The 24,162-nt window shown below is 49.7% G+C and overlaps 7 protein-coding genes across 7 annotated transcripts; 4 read left to right on the plus strand and 3 right to left on the minus strand.

Annotated features, from left to right (window-relative positions):
- Positions 1-2,980: 2,980 nt before the first annotated feature.
- Positions 2,981-5,366, plus strand: TRUGW13939_03108 (uncharacterized protein; the record flags this gene model as incomplete). Its single annotated transcript, XM_035486294.1, has 3 exons — positions 2,981-3,083; positions 3,283-3,396; positions 3,460-5,366. The coding sequence occupies 3 exons, from the start codon at positions 2,981-2,983 to the stop codon at positions 5,364-5,366; spliced, it is 2,124 nt and encodes a 707-aa protein (XP_035342187.1).
- Positions 5,367-5,875: 509 nt separating this feature from the next.
- Positions 5,876-9,991, minus strand: TRUGW13939_03109 (uncharacterized protein; the record flags this gene model as incomplete). The annotated part of the gene is made up of 5 exons (XM_035486295.1): positions 5,876-6,607; positions 6,691-6,909; positions 6,978-7,096; positions 7,802-9,602; positions 9,668-9,991. 5 exons carry the CDS (start codon positions 9,989-9,991, stop codon positions 5,876-5,878), a joined length of 3,195 nt encoding a protein of 1,064 aa, XP_035342188.1.
- Positions 9,992-15,257: 5,266 nt separating this feature from the next.
- Positions 15,258-16,308, minus strand: TRUGW13939_03110 (uncharacterized protein; the record flags this gene model as incomplete). The annotated part of the gene is made up of 3 exons (XM_035486296.1): positions 15,258-15,917; positions 15,975-16,156; positions 16,236-16,308. The coding sequence occupies 3 exons, from the start codon at positions 16,306-16,308 to the stop codon at positions 15,258-15,260; spliced, it is 915 nt and encodes a 304-aa protein (XP_035342189.1).
- A 931-nt stretch (positions 16,309-17,239) lies between these two features.
- On the plus strand, positions 17,240-17,947 carry TRUGW13939_03111 (uncharacterized protein; the record flags this gene model as incomplete). The annotated part of the gene is made up of 1 exon (XM_035486297.1): positions 17,240-17,947. The coding sequence occupies one exon, from the start codon at positions 17,240-17,242 to the stop codon at positions 17,945-17,947; it is 708 nt and encodes a 235-aa protein (XP_035342190.1).
- A 1,627-nt stretch (positions 17,948-19,574) lies between these two features.
- Positions 19,575-20,922, plus strand: TRUGW13939_03113 (uncharacterized protein; the record flags this gene model as incomplete). The annotated part of the gene is made up of 6 exons (XM_035486298.1): positions 19,575-19,718; positions 19,776-19,910; positions 19,968-20,213; positions 20,286-20,425; positions 20,478-20,548; positions 20,612-20,922. The coding sequence occupies 6 exons, from the start codon at positions 19,575-19,577 to the stop codon at positions 20,920-20,922; spliced, it is 1,047 nt and encodes a 348-aa protein (XP_035342191.1).
- A 273-nt stretch (positions 20,923-21,195) lies between these two features.
- Positions 21,196-22,082, minus strand: TRUGW13939_03114 (uncharacterized protein; the record flags this gene model as incomplete). Its single annotated transcript, XM_035486299.1, has 4 exons — positions 21,196-21,674; positions 21,729-21,838; positions 21,902-21,923; positions 21,977-22,082. The coding sequence occupies 4 exons, from the start codon at positions 22,080-22,082 to the stop codon at positions 21,196-21,198; spliced, it is 717 nt and encodes a 238-aa protein (XP_035342192.1).
- Positions 22,083-22,336: 254 nt separating this feature from the next.
- TRUGW13939_03115 (uncharacterized protein) lies at positions 22,337-24,153 on the plus strand (the record flags this gene model as incomplete). The annotated part of the gene is made up of 3 exons (XM_035486300.1): positions 22,337-22,349; positions 22,442-22,536; positions 22,603-24,153. The coding sequence occupies 3 exons, from the start codon at positions 22,337-22,339 to the stop codon at positions 24,151-24,153; spliced, it is 1,659 nt and encodes a 552-aa protein (XP_035342193.1).
- Between the last annotated feature and the right edge of the window lie 9 nt (positions 24,154-24,162).

Genomic DNA, 24,162 nt, shown 5'->3' on the forward strand with positions numbered 1-24,162 from the left:
CAACCAGGGACAGGCAGGTGTCTTATCTCATTCCCGGGTCCGCGTGCCGGACGGGAGAGCAACATATCACTAAATTGGGGGAGGCATCTGATAGAGGCAGTAATTCCAACACTGAAGTGCATGGGTAGTTGCCATTTATAGCGTCGCAAAACGTAATTACAAAGGCCCTGTTGGTTGGAAGCCTTATGCCGGATGCTAAGGGCTAGGTTTGCTCTGTGAGAGCGTCCTGAATGGTCGCAATACTCCGATATGGACATTTTCTTTGAGCGCTGTCGCTTCCAGGTAAGTGGTAAATGCATAAGCTGCCAGGGGCGAATCTCATCACATCTCGCCCCAGCGCCGGCACATTTTTTTTTTAAATGTTTTTGACACATCTAATAGGCAAGTACGTACCAAAGTGTCTAGGAAAGGTCCGAGAGCCGTCATGAGCGGGAGAAGATAATGCGTCAGATTGAGACAAGATCTGACTGGCAAATAATGAGGAAACCGACACTTGTGACCTTTTTTTCTCGGGTATTAATTGTTGAGTACTAGTAGTCTAGACAAACCAGTTAGCAACTCCTCAGGTTGAATTACGGGATCGACAGCGGAGATGATACGATTCTTTCTAGTAGTAGTAGTACTACTAGTATCTTGCTGGCTCAAGTTCGCCGGAAGCGGGTCTCGGCTGGAAAGCAGCTCGATACCATGGTTGGAGGAGGGGGAATGGAATGTGTCTTAAAAAGCAGAGTGCATGCTGATTAGCCCGGGGGCCGAGTGCAAGGTCCACCGGGCAGGCTTGATTCAGCGATAGTGTGCTGCAAGGTCGACATGAGTCGATCACGAGGGTGGACGTCAAGAGGGCATACGAGGCGTGGATTGGTGGGATGGCGGTGCTTGTCGGACAATCCGCCGTTCTTGTGTCTCCATACTGGAGGGGATTCTCGCGGTAGGACTGTGCGAGCGAAGGGGATCGCCATGACGGGCCATGATGGTCGACTAGTGAGAGTGGAAGTGTATCCGGAGGATTCTAGTGATTAAGGTTGGAAGATGAGTTGGAGTTGAGATGGGGAGAGGCAGAACAGCACAGCTGGCAGAACAGGCAGGCGCGGCAGCGGCAGGAGCGACCGGGCTGAGTCATAATACATCTGCAGCGGCGGTTAATAATGTGTCACGCAAGTAGTCTATCTCGTAACTACTATCAAGTATCCCGTATCCCAGCAGCTACTTCCCAAACCGGAAATAATGCTGAAGCCTATACGGCGGCTTGCTATTACTGTTATGCTTGCAAATGTGTCATCGTCTTTATAAAGAGTCCGAGGAATGCACGGCTGGAGGTGAGACAACAGAGGGGTCGCCAGATCTCGTGATGAACCCCGCCTTTTTTCTCCCCATTGCAGCCTGCTGGTATTTTACTTGATAAGCAGTCAATTCATTATGCTAAACACGGCTATTCTCGAGTGTTGTTATTGCTAATAATAATAATAATAAGCATAATATGATAATAATAATGTTATTATTACTGTTACTATTATTACTGTCGTAGTACTCAATAACGTTCCATGTAGAGAGAAAGCGCGCCCCAAAAGCGGCTAGCGGATCAGCACAGGCCAAGGCTTTCCCGGATCGGCCAATGGGCGGCGCTTGATGTGAGCGCCGACTGCGACGTCGCTGTATGTATACCGTATTACTAAACCATGTAATACTAATTAATGTAACAATCGTTGGTCATGGTTGAAGATTTGACATTATTCTTAGTAGCGTAAAAACCCTCGGATTGTATGCACTAGCGGCGTCGATCCCAGGCAACCAGCCCGGAATAGGAAAGTCTCCATGTACTGCATCCGCATCTGAAGGCTGAAGAAGTCGCGAAAGCTCACAACCACGCGTACTCGATATCGACCGCGTGGAGGCGATCTGGTTTTCTTGTTCCCTGTTTCCTGTTTCTTGTCTCCCGCTCTTGGTTTTTGTCCAGCGAGGCACTGACCGAGGGCGCACCACAGCCATTTCCCCCATTTCCTCCATCTTCGTTATTATTATACTTTGCACTCTATCCCATCTTATCATCAAACTTTGTCGCCGCTCCTTCCGGATCGGCCGGGGCTTACCCAATCACGCGGCCGTGGCGCTCCGCCTCCCGTCGCGAGAAGTAAGAAGCAAGAAGCAAGCACGGAAACCGTGGGTGGTTCCTTCCCCCAGTGCCGTGCCCAGTGCCCCCTCGTTCCTTCCCTTTTCCCCGTCTGTCTCAGTGTCTCGCCAGGAAGGAACGAACGAACAGCCTTGCTCTTTCCTGCTCCTGCTCCTGCTCCTGCTCCTGCCGCCGCTGTTGCTCTTGTGCTGCTCGTCCCGGCTGTTGTTCCGCCTGCCTCAAAACAAATCCGTCCCCCACTCGTCCTCCACCTCAATCTGCCTGCACTGCATCCACCAGACAAGACAACTCACAACCCCCAAACCCCAGCACCAAGCAACAAGCACCAAGCTTAATTCTACTACCCGCACACGCGCTGCGTCTGTGCTGCCACTCTCCAGGCGATTTGCGCCCGCGCCCCGACCCGACTGGCCTGAACCTGGCCTGGCCTGGCCTGACCTGACCTGCCTTGACCCGACCCGGCCCGATCCCGTGACTCCAGCTCCAGCCTCCCTGTGTGGCGGTGCGGCTCTCGGCTCCTGCGCCACGCCTGCGCCACGCCCCCCCCCCTCTTTGGAAGGCTAACGCAACCGCGCCAGCTATCGTCGTTCGTGTCTTGCCTCCCCCTTCGCTCGCCCATCCCATCAGCCTGCATGCCACCCCAGCTGCTCCTTGCTCTGCCAGCTCTTGCGGGGTTTTGCTTTGCCGTCCGTCCTCCGAGTGCCCAGCATACCTCCTGCTGACTGGCTGTCGTCGCCTTGTCACGCGCCGCCTTTGTCCGTCCGCTTCCAACCGCGTCGCTGAACGCGAGCCTACGGTCTGCGCGGCCCTCGTCAAAAACCCCATCTCCAACCAATCCACAGCAAACTCGCCATGTACAGCGCATCGCAATCTGTGTCCGCGCCGCTCAATGGCATTGGCGCCGAGATCATAGATGGCTCTGGCACCATCAACCCAGCTGCCCTCAACTCGACCAGTACGTTTTCATCTTGATTCACCTTGTTGTCGTCCTCCATCGTCTTTGCCTTTGCGGCCTATTGCGCTTTTGAACCTGCGCGATATTACTTGCAAATAAACCCTTTTTTCAATGTTCTCGAGTCCTTTGCAAAAACGCGTTTCTGTTTTTTTTCGCTTTTTTCTCTCTCGCCTTTTCTTACTAATATCCTGCTCGGTAGCGACTCTCCATGGCGGCGCTGTTGCGTCAGCTAACACCAGTCCCCGCGGAATCAAACGAAGTCGGTCTCCCGATCAGTACGCCGACGGTGGCCCAGAAGGTGATCACGATGACGGTATGTGAATCTAGCATCTTAACTTTTTGCAAGACGCCCAACTGACAAAACCAATGTCTGCAGATGAACAAAACCGTCGAAAACGCGGCCGACCGCCAAAGACTCCTCGTGCGCCCAATACTGCCGCCTCTCATGGAACGTATATACCTAACCACCAAGTCCCAACCGCCCAAGGTCAGATCCAGACCCCCCGGATGCAGCCACACAATCTCCCAACCCAAAACCCCATCTCTCCGCCCCAAGCATCGCCGCCCTCGAAAACTACGCCGACAAAAACCTTGGTCAAAGCTTTGCCGACGGTACGCGATCATACCACCGACACGCTGAACGAAGGCCAAGATGAATACCTCCCCAAAGAGTGGGATGATGCTGGCGAAAAGAAAGTCGATCAGTTGGGCTATCTGCAAGACACGCGCGAGTACCGGTGCCGCACTTTCCGCGTTCCTGGTCGCGGCGAAAAGCTCTTCATGCTAGCAACTGAATGCGCTCGTGTGCTCGGATACCGCGATTCATACCTGCTATTCAACAAGAACAGATCGCTGCATAAGATTATTGCCAGCCAGCTCGAGAAAGACGACCTGATTCAGCAAGACATCTTACCCTACTCCTACCGATCCCGTCAGATAGCCATCGTTACCGCGCGATCCATGTTCCGCCAGTTCGGCAGCCGCGTGATCATGAACGGCCGGCGCGTTCGCGACGATTATTGGGAGAGCAAGGCAATCAAACAGGGCTTTACTGAAGAGGACCTTGCCGGCGAGAAACGGCCAGGGGCCGCAAAGGCGCGCGATGCCGCCGCCGCTGAAGCCGCGGCCAATGCAGGTTCCCTTCCCGGACTCGGTCATGGCGATATTGTCTACAGCACTGCAATTGAAGGCATGCCGCACCTACCTCCGGGCATCAGTCAATCAGCGACATTGGCGCCGCTGCCTATGATACACTTGGCGCCTACTACAGAAGACCCACGACTTCGCGAGTACAGCTCCATGCCCCGTCCGAGACAGGAGTTGACCGGGCAAGTCTACCAAGACCGATCTCAAACCAGCACGGCGGCCGAGATCAGCAACCAAGCGACGCATACGGCAGAGTTCAACAAAGTTCTCAACTCGCAGCGAGCCTTCCGGCAGAAAGGGTTGGATGAATTCTACACCACCCCACGCGAAGTCCCAACCTCGTCACCGCAGATGGGACATGGTGAGGTCGCTGCTCCTGTTTCTCAGCCTATGCAGTCGCCCCAGATGGCTTCGTCAGCTGGCATGATGAGTCAAGTGCATCATCCGCAGCATCGCGGTGTGCTCGGCCAGCAAGCTGCCATGATGGCCCCATCACAGGGCGGTTATGCTCCACAAGCACAGGCTGGGTCTCATGTAGCTCAGTCCCCACACTCTAATGCTGCGCAGGGCATGCGGCCGGATGCATTGCATTCTCGAGCATCCAACCCAGCGCTCTCGTCGGCTGCCTCCTCGCAAGCCTCTACCTATGGCTACCAGAACCAGGCGCAGCAGATGTGGGGACACCCTCCTCCACAGCCACAGCAGTCTCCCATGGCAGCCTCTCCGCACATGGGAATGCCACAGTACGCCGGGCAATTACCACAGCAAAGCCCATCTCCTTTGCCCCATGGCCAACAACCACATCCGTCACAGTCTCCGCATAACCAGGCTCGGCCTGCACAGGCAATGCCGCAAGGTCTGCAAATGCCTCAACAGGTGGCACAGGGTGGTATGCCCTCTATGGGGTACCAGGGTGGCGTTGCTTTCACCAATGTCCCCAACCCTCGAGCCATGTATGCGCCATCTCAGAACCCCGGTCAACAGTTTATGCCAGGGCAAGCAGCGGGCATGGGCATGAACATGGGTGCAGGTGTCGGCATGCCCGGCTGGCCATCTCCGGCTGGCGGGCACATGCAGCCCGGTCAACAACAGCAAGGCCAGTCAGGAAGTCCTCTAGGCGGGTGGTCTGGCTATTAGTCTGTTGACTTTTTTCTTCTTCTTCGTTTTTATCTTAGTTTCCGGACCCGCATCAAGTTTCAGCTACGTTGAGTTTTTATTTTTCTATATACCCCTGATTTGGTCTCGTGGTTGGTAATCACTAATGGTAATTTGCCTTGATCTGGTCGTTTTGTTTTGAGTGCTCGGGCTCGGTACAGGCAGACGCATGAGAACGGAGGCATCTTGCATAGAAGGGTTGGCGATACGGTTCGACATGCTATCATGTTTCGAGTGTTTCCAAGTTGTCTATATAACACCACTCTTGTTTACTTCTTGTGCATATTATTATTGTTTGATTGTTTTTATTTATTTCTGTTTTCTCTCTCTTCTTTTTTTTTTTGTTAGTCCGAGTTGTCGTTCGTATTACGACCGATCTACGAGTGAAATTGATTTGATGATTGGCCATGAGCATCGCAACGATTGTACTTGTATACTATAATGGCTGCTTCAATACTATATAATGGCTGGCTACTTGAAGTAGACAGACTCTATTGACAAGTCCCCGTCTCAACCAAAGGCGTAGTCACCGGCGAGGCCGACGGACACACACAACCCGCCGTCGCCGACGAGACCGGCGGCACCGTACAATGCGCGCTGGTCTCCCACGGCTGGACCGTAGTAGTTGGCCGTTTTGCAATTTCCGACCTGACCAAAACGGGGATAACCGCACCCGTACTCAGACTAAACTCACGATGGCCCAGAACGCGCAAAATCGACGAAATCTCACCAGAGTGACTGGTAATCGACACAAACAGGTTCGTCTCTCTGGCGAAAAGAGAAGAGGAATCAACGGTACTCCAAATCTGGTTGAGCGCGTGCAGCGAGCGCGCGTCTTGGCTCGAGCTGCTCTCGGCCGTGACGCCGTTCCACAACTCGTCGCACTCGGCGAAGCCAGACTCGAGACGGTACTCGGGCCAGGCAGCGTGGATAGCCGATTTGTTTGCGCGGTGATCGCACGTATGGATTGAGATACCCTCACGCAGACTCTCGAGGATCAGTGGGGTTTTGCTACCCAGAAGCTCGTGGAAGGTCGTGTTGAAAGTCTGCAGGCAGCGCGTCAACGGGCTCACAAAGTACGCGTCTGGCGCGTGGATGCGCTGCACAGCTAGACGAGACTGCCAAAAGTCATGCGCGACTTGGGCTTGTGCGATGCCGTTGGTGGTGAGGCGTGCATCGGACCAGCTGGCCGTGTCGTTGCCGTTTAGTTCAGCCCAGTAGCACTAATTTTTTGGGCTATCAGTTTTCCACCATTTTCGGGATTTTATAAGGGAAAGGAGGGGGGAAAAAAAGGGGAAAGTATTACATTCCAAGCAGGAGTCCCGTAATACGTCTCGGCAGCGTTATGCCACCCTTCGCCATGCCGTCCCATAAACAGCACCTTGTACTCAACCCCATCCCAGATCCCCTCCAGGTTGAGACGCTCGACTTCGCGGTGGAACCGCTCCCATTGCGTCAACTTGGCAATTGACCACGGCGTATCAGCCTGGTATGTGCGGTTGATAAGGCCGAAATTGACCGCCGTCTTTTGCGTGTGTTTTTGTTAGTTAAATTTTAATCAATCAATGTGCAAGTTTTTTTTTTTGTACGTACGTAGTCAAAAGTGGTCGGGTCTGTGTCGGGCGCGTCTTGAAGAAAGTAGCCAGTCACAGCAGAGTAGTTCACATAAGGTTGTGGAGCAGCCCGGCCCGCGTTGTCATTGGCTGCTGCTGCTGCCCACGCAGACACGCACAGGGCCAGAGCGACAGTCTGGAGACGGGACATGATATTCAATTTCTATCTGTAGAGTGTGTGTTTGAAAGGTAATGGAAAAAAAAAGTTCAGGAGAAATTCAAAATTGACGGCTGTCAAAGTCAGCGTTACAATGCGGTCACGGTAATTAATCTTAATCTAGGTTTGACCAACCAAGTCCCCCACGTGGTTTACGCGCCCCACTTGCGCCCCGGGAAAACAAAAACATTAATTACCGTATTTATTAATAAAACCAAGATAGATATAATAGATAATACATCGGGTTCGTATATTATTAGTTAAGGCTGCCTGTCCGGGTCGATCTAGACAGTCATCGGATGACACGCATCCACCAAACGTATTTGCAAGGGAAAGAGATAAGTAAAAGACGTGACAATAGCCCCAACCCTGATTGTCCGGGTCCGCCATAAAAAGGGTATGTCCAAAAAGGAAAATCAAAACAGACAGACATAAATATCCAGGCAAATCATCCCCCAAAAAAAGAAAAATGTAAGATGAACGCAAAATATGTGAGAGAGCTCGTATGAAACACGTGATGAGTCTTGTGAATAGTAATGTATATGCACCTCCGTTCAGTCAACAGTAACAGCAAAGAAAAAAGGTCAAGAAGAAGAAGAAATATAGTGAATGAGTGTACATCGTCGATCAATATTATTAAAAATTACCAGTAAAAGGTGTCGGAGAATTGAAGTTGCTTGGAGTTTGGTTGGAGAACGTGTAGTTTTTCGGTTTCTGAGATGGCATCTGTTGAGCCACAGACCGATGCGCTTCTTGTTGCTCGGGGAACTCCTGGATATGAAATTGTGTCATGCTCATGTCGTCGCCAACTGCCATTGTGACCGGTGGTGTCTCTGAATCTTTGCCGGACCCAAACAGAGTACCGTCTTCACCCAGAGCCCACTTGATCTCCGAGTTGCTCTCGTCGCCGTCATTCTCATAGACGTACGGTGGCGCCTGCGAAGCGTGGAGATTAACCGGGAACACAGACGTGTCTGGCGTTGAAACCGCCCAGCTCACGCCACTGAGCGGCCCATTCGAGATTGGTGAGTATTCGGCAAAGGTGGCATATTGAGCTGGGGCTGAGATGGGTGGCGCGAGGCCTTGGTATTGAACGGCCGAGAACATGTCCAGGTTCAACGGAGTCTCGGGCGGCGAGTTGACGTTAATCTGCATTGACTGAGACTGGGTGGTTGGGAACATGTGCCCATCGGGGAGCCGCTGAGATCCCAGGTCGAATGCCCCGTCGCGGGGCGTTGCGGGAAGCATGTGCTGCATGTCTTCCGGGGTAAGCGGTGTTGGAGGCGCCAAGTTGCCTACAGAGGCAGAACTATGAAGCCTGTGCGTGGGCTCGGACCCAGCAGTAGCATCGGCAAAGCTCGCAAAGCCAAGCGGTGAGCGCTGGGGAATAGACGCCTTTCGCACGCCAGCATACCGCGAACCCAGCGCGTGAGAAGACTTGGCATGTCGAAGAGAATGTGTCGAGGTTCCTCCATAGCTTGGAACTCGGGTGGTGGTGGACGACATGGGCGAAGGGGCGATGCCAACTCGAGGGGTGGTCCCAATGGCAGCTGGTCGAGGCCGTTTTCGACGGGCAGCAAGGTCTAGTTCTTTCTCGGGACGCCGCCAGTTAGGACCGTCCATTCTATTTGAAATCGGCGTATTAATTCCAATACTGCCGATAGATTCGGCGAGTTCTTCGGAGGAAGACACGCGCCTAGTTCCATGTTCTGAAGGCGGTTGCAACGAGCCGTATGATATGGATCCATACATCGAGTCCGCCGAGGCGTTGGTTAGTTCTGAAAGACTGTCCAGCCTTCCCTGCATCTGAGCAGCCCACGATTGGGCGTGCGAGCTCATGTTACTGAAACTGGTCATATCGGAGGGCTGGGGATTTTCCAGGTGCGGTACTGCAAGTTGGTCCTCCGAGGAAGAGTATGGAACGGCATTGATGTTGCCAAACCCAAAGTTTTCCTCGGGGCTCTGAGACGGGGTCCAGGCGAGAGACGAATCTCGGCTGTCCCATTCTGTAGGGCCTGCATTGAGGGAGTTCTGGGAAACACTGCTGGTTGCAGAATCCAGCGCGAGCTCGGTTGGGCCAGTAGGGGTGCTTCCATCCGAGTCTCCTGGAAAATGCTCTCGGGCGGCAACAGCAGCACTGAGAGCCCTTTGCAAGGAGGCAAACGTCTTCTCGCGGGTCACGTCGCTTCCCGTCTTGCTATGTTTCTGTCGGGTAGCAGAGCGGGCTGATGACTGGTGTCGATCGTTTTTGGTCGACGCCTGTTTGGGGGTAGACGCTTGGTCTCTCTCCTGGAGCGGAGTTCTCCGTTCTCGGGGTTCCTCGTCGGAAGTGTTTTCCTCCTTGAGTCGACCTTGGTCGTCTTTCTTGCTCGCCTCTCGTTGAATGCGCTCGAATTCCTCCTGGCGTTTTTGCTGCTTTGCTTTGGCGCGCCTGTTCTGGAACCAGTTCTGCAAGAGAAATGGGTGGTTAGAATATGGAAACATCAAGTATTAGGAGAGTCGGGGGAACAAACTGCTACTCGCGGCAGACTGAGGTTTGTCTGCACAGCCAATTGGCGCTTGGTGTTACTGTTAGGCTTCGGGTGAGCCTGGAACTGAGCCTCGAGAGTGTCGACTTGGTCTTTTGTCAGGCGTGGTCGAGACAGATTCTCGGTGTACTCTTCGTAGTCGTCCATGATGGGCATGTGGGCGTAATCCATCATATCGTAGGGGTTGCGAGCGAGAAGGTAGCCATCCATTGAGCCGGCCATGGCAGGATGGGCTAATGGAGGACCGCAGCCCACCGGCAGCTCAATCGGGTGGCCGCCATACGGGTATGAATGGTGCATGTAGTTCATTGTACTTTCACAGCCAACAATATATTGCGATTGCAGGGGAGGAGGAGGAAGGAAAGTCGGGTTGGAGAGGGCTGCAGGGCGGGCAGCTGAGACAGGGAATATTTATCTCATGGGCACTCGGGGTGATGGTAACAATAATGGGAAGAAGGATGGTGATGGTGATGATGATGATGATAATAATAATATAGTCGACGGACGGTGGCAATTAGTGAGCGAAAGACAAGCGACAGGACTAGAGGCGAGGCAGATTTTCTTCTCTTTGTGGTCAGGCGGAGGGCAGCAGTATTAAAGAAAGTGGTCAAAGGCAATGTACAACAGACAACAGACAAGAAAAAACGAGTGGCAGTGGGACGCAAGCGGTTAAGTGCGATTCCCGGACGACGGCGATGAAGAGGATTCGGAAGAAGGAAAGAAAGAAGGATAACCCGAAAGACGACAAGACTGGAGAAGACGACGACGACGTGAAGGAGGAGAGAAAGAGCGTGAGAGTGAGGTGGAGGACTAGGCTGGCGTGATGGGCCCAGTCCACCCGCGAGTGGTGGCTTTTCGCTTGTTACCTGGGCGGGGCGCGTGGGAAAGGAGTACGGTACGGTACGTACGGTACGGGGTATCTTACCGTACAGTGCTGTGTGACCTTTTGAGCAGAGAGTGTGGTAGCACATGGAGCCTTTTTGAGAAAAAGGGCAAATAAAGAGACTGTAGTTATTATAGTATTATATATATGATATACAATTTTTTATAATTTTTATAATTACATATATATATATATATATATATATGTGTGTGTGTGTGTGTGTGTGTGTGTGTATGTATATACGTATATTATAATATCAAGGCATAATTACTCGTACACAATATGCAAGTCGCCCCTTCCTTTGGGCGCCGGCACTCGCCCGCTGCCGCCCGCCCATTCGATACCAAAAAAGAGGGCGCGTCAAAAGTGGGGCCAGGAGGGTCCTGACTGGCTGTGTCCCCGGCTCCCGCGCGCCTGATGATTGGCCGTGCGCGCCCCACCCGTCCCCTTTTTTCGCGACCCAATCGAACGGGTCGAGCGATGCCAAAAGAAAAGTGATCCGATATCTCTTCTTTCCTTTTTTTTTTTTTTCCCCCTACGGAGGAATAATTTATAGCAGCTGGTCTGTGTTGCTCTGCTCTACGGAAATATGGAGTGCTCTGTCCCTACGGTAGAAACTACCTACTCCGGACGGAGGATGGAGTAAGCACGGATCCTATTCCTATGTACATTGTACACCAGTAATGCACCAGTAGTGGCAGATCCTGGATGTGACGCTGCCACGAGTTTGCTAGCCTGAGCCATGACATTGATAGTAGTGATCTCTCTCTAGACACGGCAATGCTAATAGCATTAAGAACCGGCTTGTAGTATCAAGTATTCTCGCCCCCGAGTACAGTACTAAGCAGATGCATGCACTATGCAGCCACTCACAATGCAAGGCTGCTTGTTCTCCGCAGCACGCTGTCCAGAACTCAAATCACCCAGACCCTAAATTGAAGATTGTACAAATACAGTCTACAATTACATCGACAGGAGCCCCGGCGCCAGCCCTGATTGGCTGCCGGCAGCTCCCGTCTGGTCCTGGCTGAATCGTTCCTGCATTAGCGGGCCCCACTTGCCGGCCACCAGCCTATCAGCCCCCAGAGGCGCTTTTTGCCCTTTTTTGTGCTGTTTTTGCTGTTTATTTCCCATTTTTGACGTTTTGCCATTGTGGTTTTTGCGATAACGGGACCCTGACTTCCCCGGCGATAAGGAAACCTCCCCACCTCGGCTCTTCCCCCTATACCCTATAACCTCTTCTCGTGACTTTTCACATCGGAATGTAAACATGTTCTGTACAGCGAAAACTCCGTCCCCGACCGTACCTGTTTGATCCTCTCCCGAGACGCGAGAGCGAAATTTGGCACAACCTGACGAATGGCAGATCCTCAAGCCCCTCCGGGCTAAAGATCAATAGTCGCTCAGATCAGCGTCGATCCCGCTTGGCTTTGCTGCTAATGTGATTAGTGCCATGCCAGCAGATCGGGAGGTCAGCATATGCCATAGTGAAAGCACACTGCTGGAGGCCTCGCGCGTTGGCCCCCTTGGGCTACGGCCACTGCCACATGCTTCACCCCTCCACGATCGACCCCTAGGCCCTACACTACTCCCAAGTACTAACCAGCGCATTGCCAGACTGGGCAAGTGCCACTGCGACTGGTACCTGTCAGTGTCAGTCTGTTAGTGTCAGCACGGCCATCTGAATTTTTACGAATTTGTCATGCTCCCCTGCAGTGCACCGTCCCGTATCGGGTAATAATACCTGCCCGAGTCGCCAAGCCCAGGCAGGAACATTACCGTACGCCCGTACGGCTCGGGCTCGCGATCGTCTGTATCTCGTCTCCCAACAACTTCCTCCGTTGCCAATTCGACCGACCACGCTTTGACAGACGCCAATTCCAACGCCCCAACACTGTGACTGAGCAGCCACGCGCCGAGTCTTCGGACTCTTGTCAGATGCCTTCAGGAAGAACACAAAAAAGGGGAAGTCACGAGACCGACCGCCATGTCGGCTTCACAGCTCACACACGAGCCTCCTGCCATGGATCCACCCCTCATCCCAACTACGCCGTTTCCAGAGTGCACTCTCCAGGGATCTGGATTTCTGGATGTGATGTGGCCTGCTCTCTCCAATCACGAGACTCAGCTAAGCGCCTTTCCTTTCCTTTTGCTTTTCTTTTCTTTTTTCTTTTTCCCTCTCTGTTCCGGTTACCAGGAATAGCTTTCGGACGAGATCGAGATTTCTCCTTGTTTTAAGCTCCTGTGGCCATAGCTTCCCAACTATTTGCCAGCGATCCTCCTGGTTGGTGATGTCTCTCCATCCCTCGACAGGCACGGGACTCTGTGGTCCTGCAGCGATCGGAAATCCACTCGCTAGTCATTTCCGCGCCCTGTCGTCGCCTGCTCCTGTCTGTCTTGCGATCGCCCCAGTGCTAGAGTACCAACCGTAACAGGCCTTTGCAGACCATGTCATTGCTTTTTCTTTTTTTTTCTCAAGCGGCTCGGATCGGATTTTCTCCAGGGAAATGGACGAATCCACCTTCTTTATTATTCCATCCGGTCTCGATCAACCCAATCCTCTGGTTGGGCTTGGAGATCATCCGTCTTTGGCTCGGAAGCATGGGCCATCCTCCTTGCCCGTCAGTTGATCATCGCTCCATGACGACTGATCAGACAAGGCGATAGCCTCATTTGTGCAATTGCGATCGACTGCGCTTCCATCGATCAGTGGCGATTATACGGGGTACAATGGAGACCAATGCGCTCCGTCATACACCGAGTACTCCGTCTGATATCCCGATGGATCGACACCTTCGAGCCACCAGATCAGCAACGGCTTCATGAGGTGATGTCGTCCATACTCCCAGTCGTTCATTTCCTCTTTTGGCCTCAGGTTGCTCCAGACTTGATAGCCGTCACACAGGGAGCAGCCTAGTGGATCTTTCAGTCTCCGTACTGCAGCATTCATAACATACGGTACTCAGTACAGAACATACTGAGAACTGGCAGCTTTCATTTCATCCCTGACTCGGGGACCGCCGATGGAAGAGGTACCTTGCCTACTTTGTGTCTGAGCTCAACGTGATGTACCCTTGCAGGCTGCAGCACACACACAGACCAGGCTAGCCTAGGCCACCCACCCATCACCCTCGCCCACCGCCGCGACCTTCCAACTGCAGTCCACTCTTTTCCTCTATTTGTGATTTTTCCACGCCTAGCCAATCGTTCTGCCTTTCTCCCCGTCGACCTCTTGAACGCCCATGGCATATCACCATCGGCCTGACGCGGATCTCACCCTCAACATCGTGCCTCCAGTTTTGACTTCATTTCCCTTTTGCCGATAGGATCGGCAGTTACTGTGACGCTGTGACCAGTGAGCCACTTTCCGACGCGCAGCAACAAGGAAAGACCGCGCGCTGTGAGACGTTAACCTTAAGGCGAATCCCAAGTCTTGGCTACTTTCAAGCATTTTTTCCACAAGCAAATCGTGATTTAGTCCCCCGCATTTGCACTAAAAAGCTGCACTACCAATGAGTGAGTCTTCGTACGCCAGTGCCAATTTCAAAACCCCGGAAAAACAGCGTAATTTCTTCACTCTATTTGATGTATCTTCTTGTATCCACTCTGAGCGGCACGCACACGCCTTTTTAACTTCGTGTTACCAATTCTTGGTTACACACGATGCAAGGTCCATCCCACCAATCAGCCCACACGCACGAGCACGAATGATCTACTGCAGCTCATCATATAATAACTAGTAATATTAACTTGTTTTATTATATTAAATTTAATATTAAAAGAAATATTTTATAATAAAAAGAATAAGAATACCAAGTCTTTGTTAATATTAGACTATCTTTTAATCTATAAAAGGTAAGAGTCTTACTTTTTTGTCAACTATATATTTTTGAAATCTACATGTACAATTAATAATGCTTCCTCTTAAAGGTATTACAACATTCTATATATAGCCTATAAAACTCTCAAAAAGCAATAGACATCTAATATGGAAAGAATTATGAGATTTGCGATCATCTACTAGGCTATTACACTCTTTTATTGCTGCATGCTTAACGACCCACCCCTTGAAAATAATCTTCTTAGAGAGGCTTACATTCAAACTTATTAGAACTTCTCCGCTATCGCCACAAGCAAGATAGCGGTCACAGAAAACAAAGCCGTATAGTTTGGTGTACTTTTATGGCTGGTAGAGAGACTGTCAGACGTTCGTAACCTGTCGGTAGAATGTAAGTAACTATGGTCGATAGCTTGCACTATTCTCAGGAAGGTAAGATAGCCCAGAGAATCACTGGTGGAATTTTTTAGGAGAACAATAAAAGTACGACGACGTTTATGACAAATATGGCTAGTAATTGAATGCGATGATAATTGAGTACTATCTACAAAACACTCAAGATTGTAAAACAACAGTGTGATGATATACCCCGACGAGCTATATAGAGATGTAATTATTTCCTCTACAAAGACATGAGGCTGGTTTTTTTAGTGAAGGAATTCAATGTTGTATAATTTGCAGATATGCCACATATTGATGGATCAATTCGCAAAACATACAACCGGTCATGGGCAAAGAAAAGCGTAACAACAACATTGAAAATGATAAAAGAGTAGTAATATTGATGGTATAACTTGTACTTCCTTAGATGGAGAGACTCTGAAATTTCATCGTATTAAAAAAGTAATAGAAGATTATTCACTTGGTTCCACATCATCACGTTTCTTATCCTTCATATCCATTTTCTTCCACGGAAAGCACAGTGCAAGGAGAACTGAAATGCCTGCCAACGCCACAGAGACGTACCACCCCTTATTCAACGCAATGTTGTAAATTTCCACCGTCTCCTGATACAAATCTGGAGGTATAACACTGCGCAAATCAGTCGCACCAGCGTGCACAATAATATCTGGATCTATCTGGGGAAGCTTTTGATCTAGATCGAGTTTCAGTTGGCTCACAAAGATAGCCTGTGATATAGCCAGTGCGATTGACGATCCCAAGTAACCCACTGACAAGACAACGGCGTACCCCATCGACACTTCTGAAGGCGGTAGAACGTCCTGTACAGCCAGTAGCGGAAGAGCGGTGGCGAGGCCTGTACCGGCACCGCACAGAATTTCGCTAGTGACCCAGGTAGGTAAATCGTAGCCGGGATGTAGCCTCGTCAGCACTCCAGACCCCACGGTCAATAGGACTGCACCGAGAATCATGAATGGGTGGTAGTAGCGTAGCTTCCCAGTGAGTGTCGTGCCAGCCATTGCACCCATCACGCAACATGCTAAGAGTAAAATGATATGGTAACCAGAGTTGCTCGCTGAGAGGTCTTCGATGACTTGAAACCAGATCGGGACCTTTCATATGTAAGTACAACTGCTAGTATTACTGCACTGGGAGAGGAGCGTACATACTTGGTAAGTTACGACGAAATAAGCCCCATCTAATGTTGCCGTGAATACGGATGAAAGAATCACCACTCGATCCTTTATAACTTTTGGAGGCACTGTCGCATAGTCTCCTTTCCACCATTCAACCAGCATAAAGCTCAGCGATAGAGCAATTCCAATGACTAGACACGCGATGGTACGACCATCTGACCAGGAGTATACCGATCCACCGTATTGTAGTCCTAGTAATAGGGAAGTGACTGCTCCAGAAAAATACGACTATACCGATATAATCAATATTTGCAAGACTCTGATATAGGGTTGAAATTTTCTTTGCGTGTTTTTTGTGTTTGGGCATTTCTGTCAGCCTCTTTCTCCACAGAGTGATCACGGGGCCGATTACAGCCGCGGATACAATAGGATTCAAGTAGAAGCACCTATATAAAAGTTAGTCCCAGAGCAAAATCAGATAATTAGGACAGGATTCAACCATCTCCAGGTCAGCGAGCTAGTTGTTATAGCTCCACCAATAATTGGACCGACTAGAAATTAAATCAAGGCTATAGGTATGCATAGCATAAGAAGTTCTGGCCACGTCACTTTCTCTTCATCGCTCACTTTCCCTTCATTGTCCATGGACGTAGGTGGTTTATCAATATCTGATTTGGTCTTCTCTGTGAAATTCACGCATGCCAAGTTCTGTTATCGAATTTGCCGGTCTCTGGTCCATCTCGAGGCACATTGGCTTTATTGGCTTATATCAGTGACAAATTCAAGAGCGAAGTTTCCGTCCCATCTGAGGTGAGCTGATATTGAGATCATAGCGCGACAGGTTGGATGCACCTTTCAGTCTTGGCAATTATCTTGAATGCCAACTAACATTGGGTAAATCACAATCCTATCTCAGCACAATAGCCCATGTCATGCAATGTAACGCTGTCCTTTGGATCTATCTGCTAGATGCGTATTTGGATTCTGGCATCCCTACCACATTCAATGGGTCACCCTGCGGCGGTTAATAAATGATTGGCGGCGACCATGGTTTTCTTTGTTCCCTTAGCAGCGACACGCCCTGCATGACGTTAGTGCCTCGTTGCTGATCTGGCGGGGCCCGTAATTATTATTCCCTGTGTATTATTTGTTGTACGTATTAATGAATTGTGTTTGAATGTCCTCCGAGACCTCACCAACACCCCGCCCTGGACTTCATATTCTACTTCATATTCTGTCGCAGACTGTCAAAGATTCAAAGACATCTGGATGCTGCTGGGTAGACCAGACTAGCAAGCATGGACCAGAAATCCTCCTTCGATCTTCTCCCTGCAGTGCGCGAGGACATTCCACGCCTTTCTCAAATCCATGTTGTGACCTGTCTCCCCGACAACGCCTTCAAGCTCTATTTTGACGAGCCGGATGAATTCAACAAACGCGTTACTGAAATGCTAGAAGGCCAGGTCGGCACACCAACGTGGAAGCACATCAAAGCCGTTGACAGAGAGACTGGCCAAATCGCCGCATGGGCGTCATGGAACACACCGACCGTTGAGGAGATCAAACAACGCGACAGAGAGCAATCCGAGAAAGAAGATGCTGCCGCTTTGAATAGACATACCCTACAAGGCAGCGACTTTGACTTTCCGCCAGGTTTGCCGGTTTTTGTGCAGCAAGATACCGATAAATGGTTAAATCACTGGACACGGGCACGTCGCCATATTACCTATAAAGCACTCTTTACAGACCCAGTCTTTCAGCGCAGAGGGATGGGGAATGCGCTAGTTCAGTATGGAAACAAATTAGCAGATGAGGTTGGCCTGCCTGTGTTTTTACAGGCTTCTCCATATGGCTACCCTATCTACCGCAAACATGGCTTTGAGACTGTTCAATACCTTGATGTTGATTTGCGAAAATGGGCCCCAAAAGCAGACAGCGATGACAAAGGATACGGAAATTATCGGTTTCGCTACATGCTTAGACTACCAGAGACAGTGCCAAACTGACCATGCATATGGTTATTTAAGAGGGGTTTTTTTTCCGAGAAGAATATGATTGACTTGAATATCTTAGAGTTGTACTTGTGTATCTAAGCACTTTTCTCGAAATAATGGCTGACGAAATAGTCTTTGGCAACAAACACAAGAAGCGAAAAAAATTTTTAATACTTTATAACTCGTCCACGAAGAACATTTGGATCATGAATTTCCTTCTTCTGGTTTGGGATCTTCCCATCAAATGCTCTCCATTCCTGCGTCCAACTGCGTATCTGCTCATAATCACGGCAGCGCTTGACATCCCAACCTGGTGTGAATTTCTCTCCGCTTTCTAAAACAACGCGTTTCTCGATATTTGTGTCTCCATTGTACATAATTGATTGTCTGAGGTATTCCAAACAGTGTTGATAGTGGTGTGGCGTCTCTCTTGTGTGGTCATGTTCGTCCCAGTCGTTGTATATGGCATGTCGTAAGGCCATCTTTTCAACAGTTAATTTCATAATAATCATAACGATAACAAAAAGTTATACATACTAGACAGTGTAGCTGGTGAAATACGGAAATTGTAACAATCTCATCGTTCAGTTTATCATGCTGAACAGCACCAAGCCCGTCTATTAGAGTGTTAGCTCTATCTCAAAGGAAAATAAAAGCAGAGTATTGACCTGGTAGAAGATCAAGCCAGGCATATTCGCTCTCGTTAGTAGGAGGGCCTGGGTAGACACTGTCATATTGAAATTGCACCTTCACATCTCCATGATTCTCTGCTCAAGAAATATCAGTAAATTATTGTAATGGTAATACTTTAAGCCCTAAAACTAAACCAGTAACTTGATTCCTTGTTGATCAAGCTTCTTGTGTACAGAAATTGCTCTTAATGCTAAAAGGACTCCTGCACAAAAGGCTATGGCGTATGAGAGGTAGAGCATTAAGGCGGAACGCTGAAAAAAACCGAGAGACTCTTGTAGGAGCACTATACGTATTCTCTTCCGCACACTCTAACTTTGAATATTTCGTGTTTTTCATTGTAAACGACAGTCTCTTTTTGACTAAGAATTGTAAAATCAGTAGTGGTAGAAACGTTATCTCGTACGGAATTGGGAATATAGAGAGTGAAGGAGCGCCTGTAAGTAATGGTCTGTCTTTTGCCCCTCTTTCTTTCTTTTTGCTGGGGCGTAATTTACGGTGAGTTTTTCCGCCATATATAGTACAATACAACTCGGGGTATAACACTATTCGTATATTAGGTGCAGGGTAATCCCTGTCCTAGGTACATGTATGCATGAATAAACGGGTAAGGCACAGGATGCTCTCAATTTAGTTCTTCTCTTTTAGGACTCTTTGTTCTTTTAACGGACCATCTTTGGGTGTCGTGGTTGACCATCACGGTTTGCGGTGTATTTTCCATGCCTTTTTTGAGAGACGAACTCATTGTGTCTCACGGTCAATTTTTTTCCAGGTTAGAGCAATAATAATCACGGCCGGGACTCATAACCTCTTGGGCAGTCAATATATGGCTCTTACTGCAAGCGCCAACGCCAACATAGGCTGGTTCTCTAGTCTTGTCACCCTCGAAACTATAATTGTGGGCGCCAAAGTTGCACCAAAATAGTGACAACAGTCTGCAGCTGGAACCATGTTTCTTCGGTCGGCCAATCTCATAATCATCAGTAGTGTGTTGGGTTTTCTTGCTATTGCCGCCGTCGCTTTACGATTTCTATGCAAGAGAAAACGAAAGGCAAGAGTGACTATCGATGACTATCTTATTATTCTCGGATTGGTACGTTGGGTGCGGTAGCTTTGAAATAGTCAGTTTGACTCACACATTGTCGTTTAGATACTGGCGCTTAGTATATGTGTTTGCACAATTATCGGAGCTGCGAAATACAGGTTTGGGAACCACGAAATCTACATCGAGTCGGGGCCTCTGGCTGGTTGGCCCGAAGCATGGTTGCTGCTTGGATATGGAAAAGTAAGCATCAGCAAACAAATGCACGTTGTTAACAAAGGTTTGACAAACTATGGCTAGATTTTTTATGCTCTGCAGCTCTTACACGCTACGGCGATGCCGATAATCAAGGCATCTTTGATGATATTCCTGCGGCGGATTTTCTTCGCGAGCCGGAGTTTCGAAATTACGTTTTGGATCATAACCATATATGTCTTTCTTTGGTGGCTGACAACTTTCTGGATGAGTGTTTTCCAATGTTGGCCGATATCTTCCAACTGGGGAACAACACCGGCGCAAATGGGAGACTGCATTCCAGATTACATGGTGCGTAATGGCCCTAATTCAATGTTTTTTTTTTTTTTTGGTGAGGGTATTATCTAATTTGATCCATTTTAGACATGGTACGCTTGGGTGGCTCTATTGAATGTCCTCAGCGACTTCGCCATTGTGATCCTTCCAATACCACTTGTGTTGCGAATCCAAATGCCATTGCGGCGAAAACTGGCCGGTGTTTTTGTTCTAGCCACCGCAATCTTGTAAGTCTATAAGGCATCTTCTCTTCCATTCTTTCTAATATCGTCGGTGCAGTGTCGTCGTCGCAGGTATTGGTCGCACCGTGGGATATTTTACGTATGACCACGAGTCCTTGGACTTCTCATGTAAGTATTCTTGGAATAAAAGCAAGCTCATTTTAGCCATTTCTCACGTATACTGGTCATAAGATGTTTTCTACGATTTCCTTGTCTGGACATCAATCGAGCCGTATCTGGAGGTTATCGGCTGCTGTCTACCGACAATGGGACACCTTGCTGATAATATCAAATTCAGCGATTTGTATTCCTGGATCAGAGTTTCACTATCTCAACTATCCCTTCGACACTCACCATCAAGAGGGACTAGCGCTAGCGCGGACATAGATAACAGTACCTCTGCAAACCACCCTAGTTGGTATGAACTCACTGAGGAGAGGAGTGCGGCCTCAGGTACCAAAGGAAACATAGACAATGGTACGGACTCCCAGAGGTTGAGCTAAACAAAGTAGTTTTTGTGTAAACCCTAACCCATCAGCGAGGTACATATGTATATCCCATTTTTATCCTGTCTATCATGGCCTAGGGCTCGGTATAGACGTTAAATATGATTAAACAATAATAATAATAATACCATTTTTATCACGATTAATGCGTGTATTATATTTATTTTTGTCACCCGACCGTTGACCCGTCAGTCATGATATCTATATACCATATGATCCTTCTAGTTATATAATCTTAAATACATGTGATATTGACTTTAAAGCCCACCTCTATTGCAGAGCATTGCTAATTTCAATCTCCACTTTGCCGTTCGACGACTTGAGCGCCACACTTTGCAAATCCTTGACGATCCAATCGGCCCCGGCATCTTTCAGTTGTTGGATAGTGTGAGTAGTTTCCAACGCAAGCACCTGGAATCCAGCTGCCTTTCCAGCTTTGATTCCCGACGGTGCATCTTCTATCACCAGCATCTTGCTCGATTCTCCCAGGTTCAACCGTGACCGGCCAAGCAAGTAACACTGAGGGTTTGGCTTGCCTTGCTCCACATCCTCTGCTACCACAAGAAACTTGGGGTGGGCCAGTTTAAGGACTTCCAGCCACCCTGTGATCAGAGCCCGAGTGCCAGATGTAACCACTGCCCAAGGCGCACCGGCAGCCTCCAGCTTGTCGAGAAGATCCCGCGCACCAGGAATCTCGACGGCATCCTGACCGTAGTTGCGGGGCAGAGCACCCTCGATCCTGCTGACATCTATAATCTGTGTGTTAACGTGACTACGTGGTTTGTAGCAGACATGAAACTTACATTCCCAGTTGGCTTTGCTGGGGTCATACAAAGCCAGAGTATCAATGCTCCTTCTGCCGTGCGAAGAAGCCAAAATGACTTTGGGGTCTACACCTAGCTCCTCTGCCAGTCTGAGATATTTTATATTAGTTTATTTGTTTCCCCTTTTACTTGAGAACGGGAACGCCACTAACGAGTGCCAGTGTTTAACGATTGCTAGTTCCCCCGATCAGCCTTACTTGTAGAGAGGTTCCGTAGCGTCTACGTACCATCTGTAGAGTCTATAATGGTGCCGTCAAAGTCAAACAACAGACCATCAAAAGAGAGAAGCTGCGGCGGGGCCGAGTACGATCCATGGCCAGCGGTAGTAGACATGGCGACAGATTTGCGTCTTTAATAATGAGAAAGAAAAAGAGTGTAAATATTAATAAGTTGACTCAGTTCGGGAGTCGGCGATACGGATGTTCCTTATCTTAGCGCGGCGAAATCTTGGCCCTCCACAACTCTGCGGGACCAAAAAAATCGATGAGACTTTTTGGATCTGCTATCGGGTCTTGTCTTGATCCTTTTCTTTTTACTTTTGTCTCTCTCTTTTTTTTCCTTGTTGTGATCAGGAGATATAACGAATAATGGTTAAGCTAGGTATGTGGATTGGCCTCGACTGTCAACAATGAGGCGGTGAAGAAGAAGAGAGAAAAAAAAAGAGCACATAACTGATAAGCTTGACGATACAGGAAAAAAGTCCAAACGGACGCCCGTACGTCTACGACACAAGATTGAAAAGGCCGGTGCGGCTAAGCAGCGGAAATTAAGGAAACAGGCGAAAAATGTTAATTTATCTTGTTTAAAAAAACTACAAAAAAAAAAGGATGAAAATATTGACTTGTGGTGATAGGATCCTACATGGCGCTCCAAAGTCAAGAAAGACCCCGGTATTCCCAACCTGTTCCCGTACAAGGACAGACTGCTGGCAGATATTGAAGAGAGGAAGCGATTGAAGCAAGAAGAGCTGTTGCGCGCTCGTGAAGAGGCTCGTGAGCGTCGCAAGGCGGAGAGACAGGCTGCTGGTATTGAGCAAGTCGACAACGAGGATCTCCTTGATGACGGCGATATCGACCTCGACGATGACGATGAGATGGACGATGGAGGCGACGACTCAAACCCAATGGCGGCTCTTCTCGCGTCTGCGCGGGCGAGGGCAGCAGAATACGAGGACGACGATGAGGATGATGATGATGACGACGACGATGAGATGGACGATGACGATGACGACGAGATGGATGAGGACGGCAAGGAAGGAGCCGGCGTAATTTTGAATCAAAAGGATATCCCCACGCTCGCATCACAAGTCACATCCAAAGAAAGCTCGCGACGGGCGTTCGACAAGGTCTTCAAGCAGGTCGCCTCTGCCGCCGACGTGATCCTCTACGTGCTTGACGCCAGAGATCCGCAGGGTACACGATCCAAGGACGTCGAGCGCGAGATCATGGCCGCCGAAGCAGGCTCGAAGCGGCTCATCCTCGTCCTGAACAAGATCGACCTGGTGCCTCCGCCAATTCTGAAGGCCTGGCTCATTTACCTTCGACGATATTTCCCCACGTTGCCTCTCAAGGCTTCCAATGGCGCACCCAACGCACACAGCTTTGACCACAAGCAATTGAGCGTCAAGGGCACGTCTGAAACATTGTTCAAGGCCCTCAAGTCCTATGCGCACACCTCCCAGCTGAAACGCGCCATTTCTGTCGGCGTCATCGGCTATCCCAATGTCGGGAAATCGTCAGTCATCAACGCTCTCACAGCACGCCTCAACCGGGGCCACAGCAGCGCATGCCCAACTGGTGCCGAGGCCGGCGTGACAACCAGTCTGCGAGAGGTCAAGTTGGACAGCAAGCTCAAGCTGATCGATTCGCCCGGTATCGTCTTCCCGAACTCGTCAAACAACAAAAAGTCATCGTCCTCGTCCAAGAAGGAGAGTGATGACGCCCGTCTCGTGCTTCTCAACGCCGTTCCCCCCAAACAAATCACCGACCCGGTTCCCGCGGTCAATCTCCTGCTCAAACGTCTCTCTAGCACCGAGGCGCTTTTCCAGAAAATGCTCGACATGTACGGAATCCCACCACTGTTCCCGTCCAACGGCGACAAGACGAACGATTTCCTTATCCAAGTCGCCCGTAAACGCGGTCGCTTGGGTAAAGGCGGCGTCCCCAATATCCAGAGCGCGGCCATGACTGTCATCAACGATTGGCGTGATGGACGAATCCAAGGCTGGGTTGAGCCGCCAACGTTGCCTGTCGTGGGCATCGCGACCGACGGCTCTGCTGGTGACAGCAACATTGCCGGTGCGGACACAAAGGAGATCGTGTCAGGATGGGCCAAGGAGTTCAAGATTGAGGGCCTTTGGGGTAATGGCGAGACGGGCAATGAAGACGAGATGGTGGTCGAGTAGATATATCTT

This window comes from Talaromyces rugulosus, chromosome II (assembly GCF_013368755.1).
Source record: "Talaromyces rugulosus chromosome II, complete sequence".
Taxonomy (NCBI): Eukaryota; Fungi; Ascomycota; class Eurotiomycetes; order Eurotiales; family Trichocomaceae; genus Talaromyces; species Talaromyces rugulosus.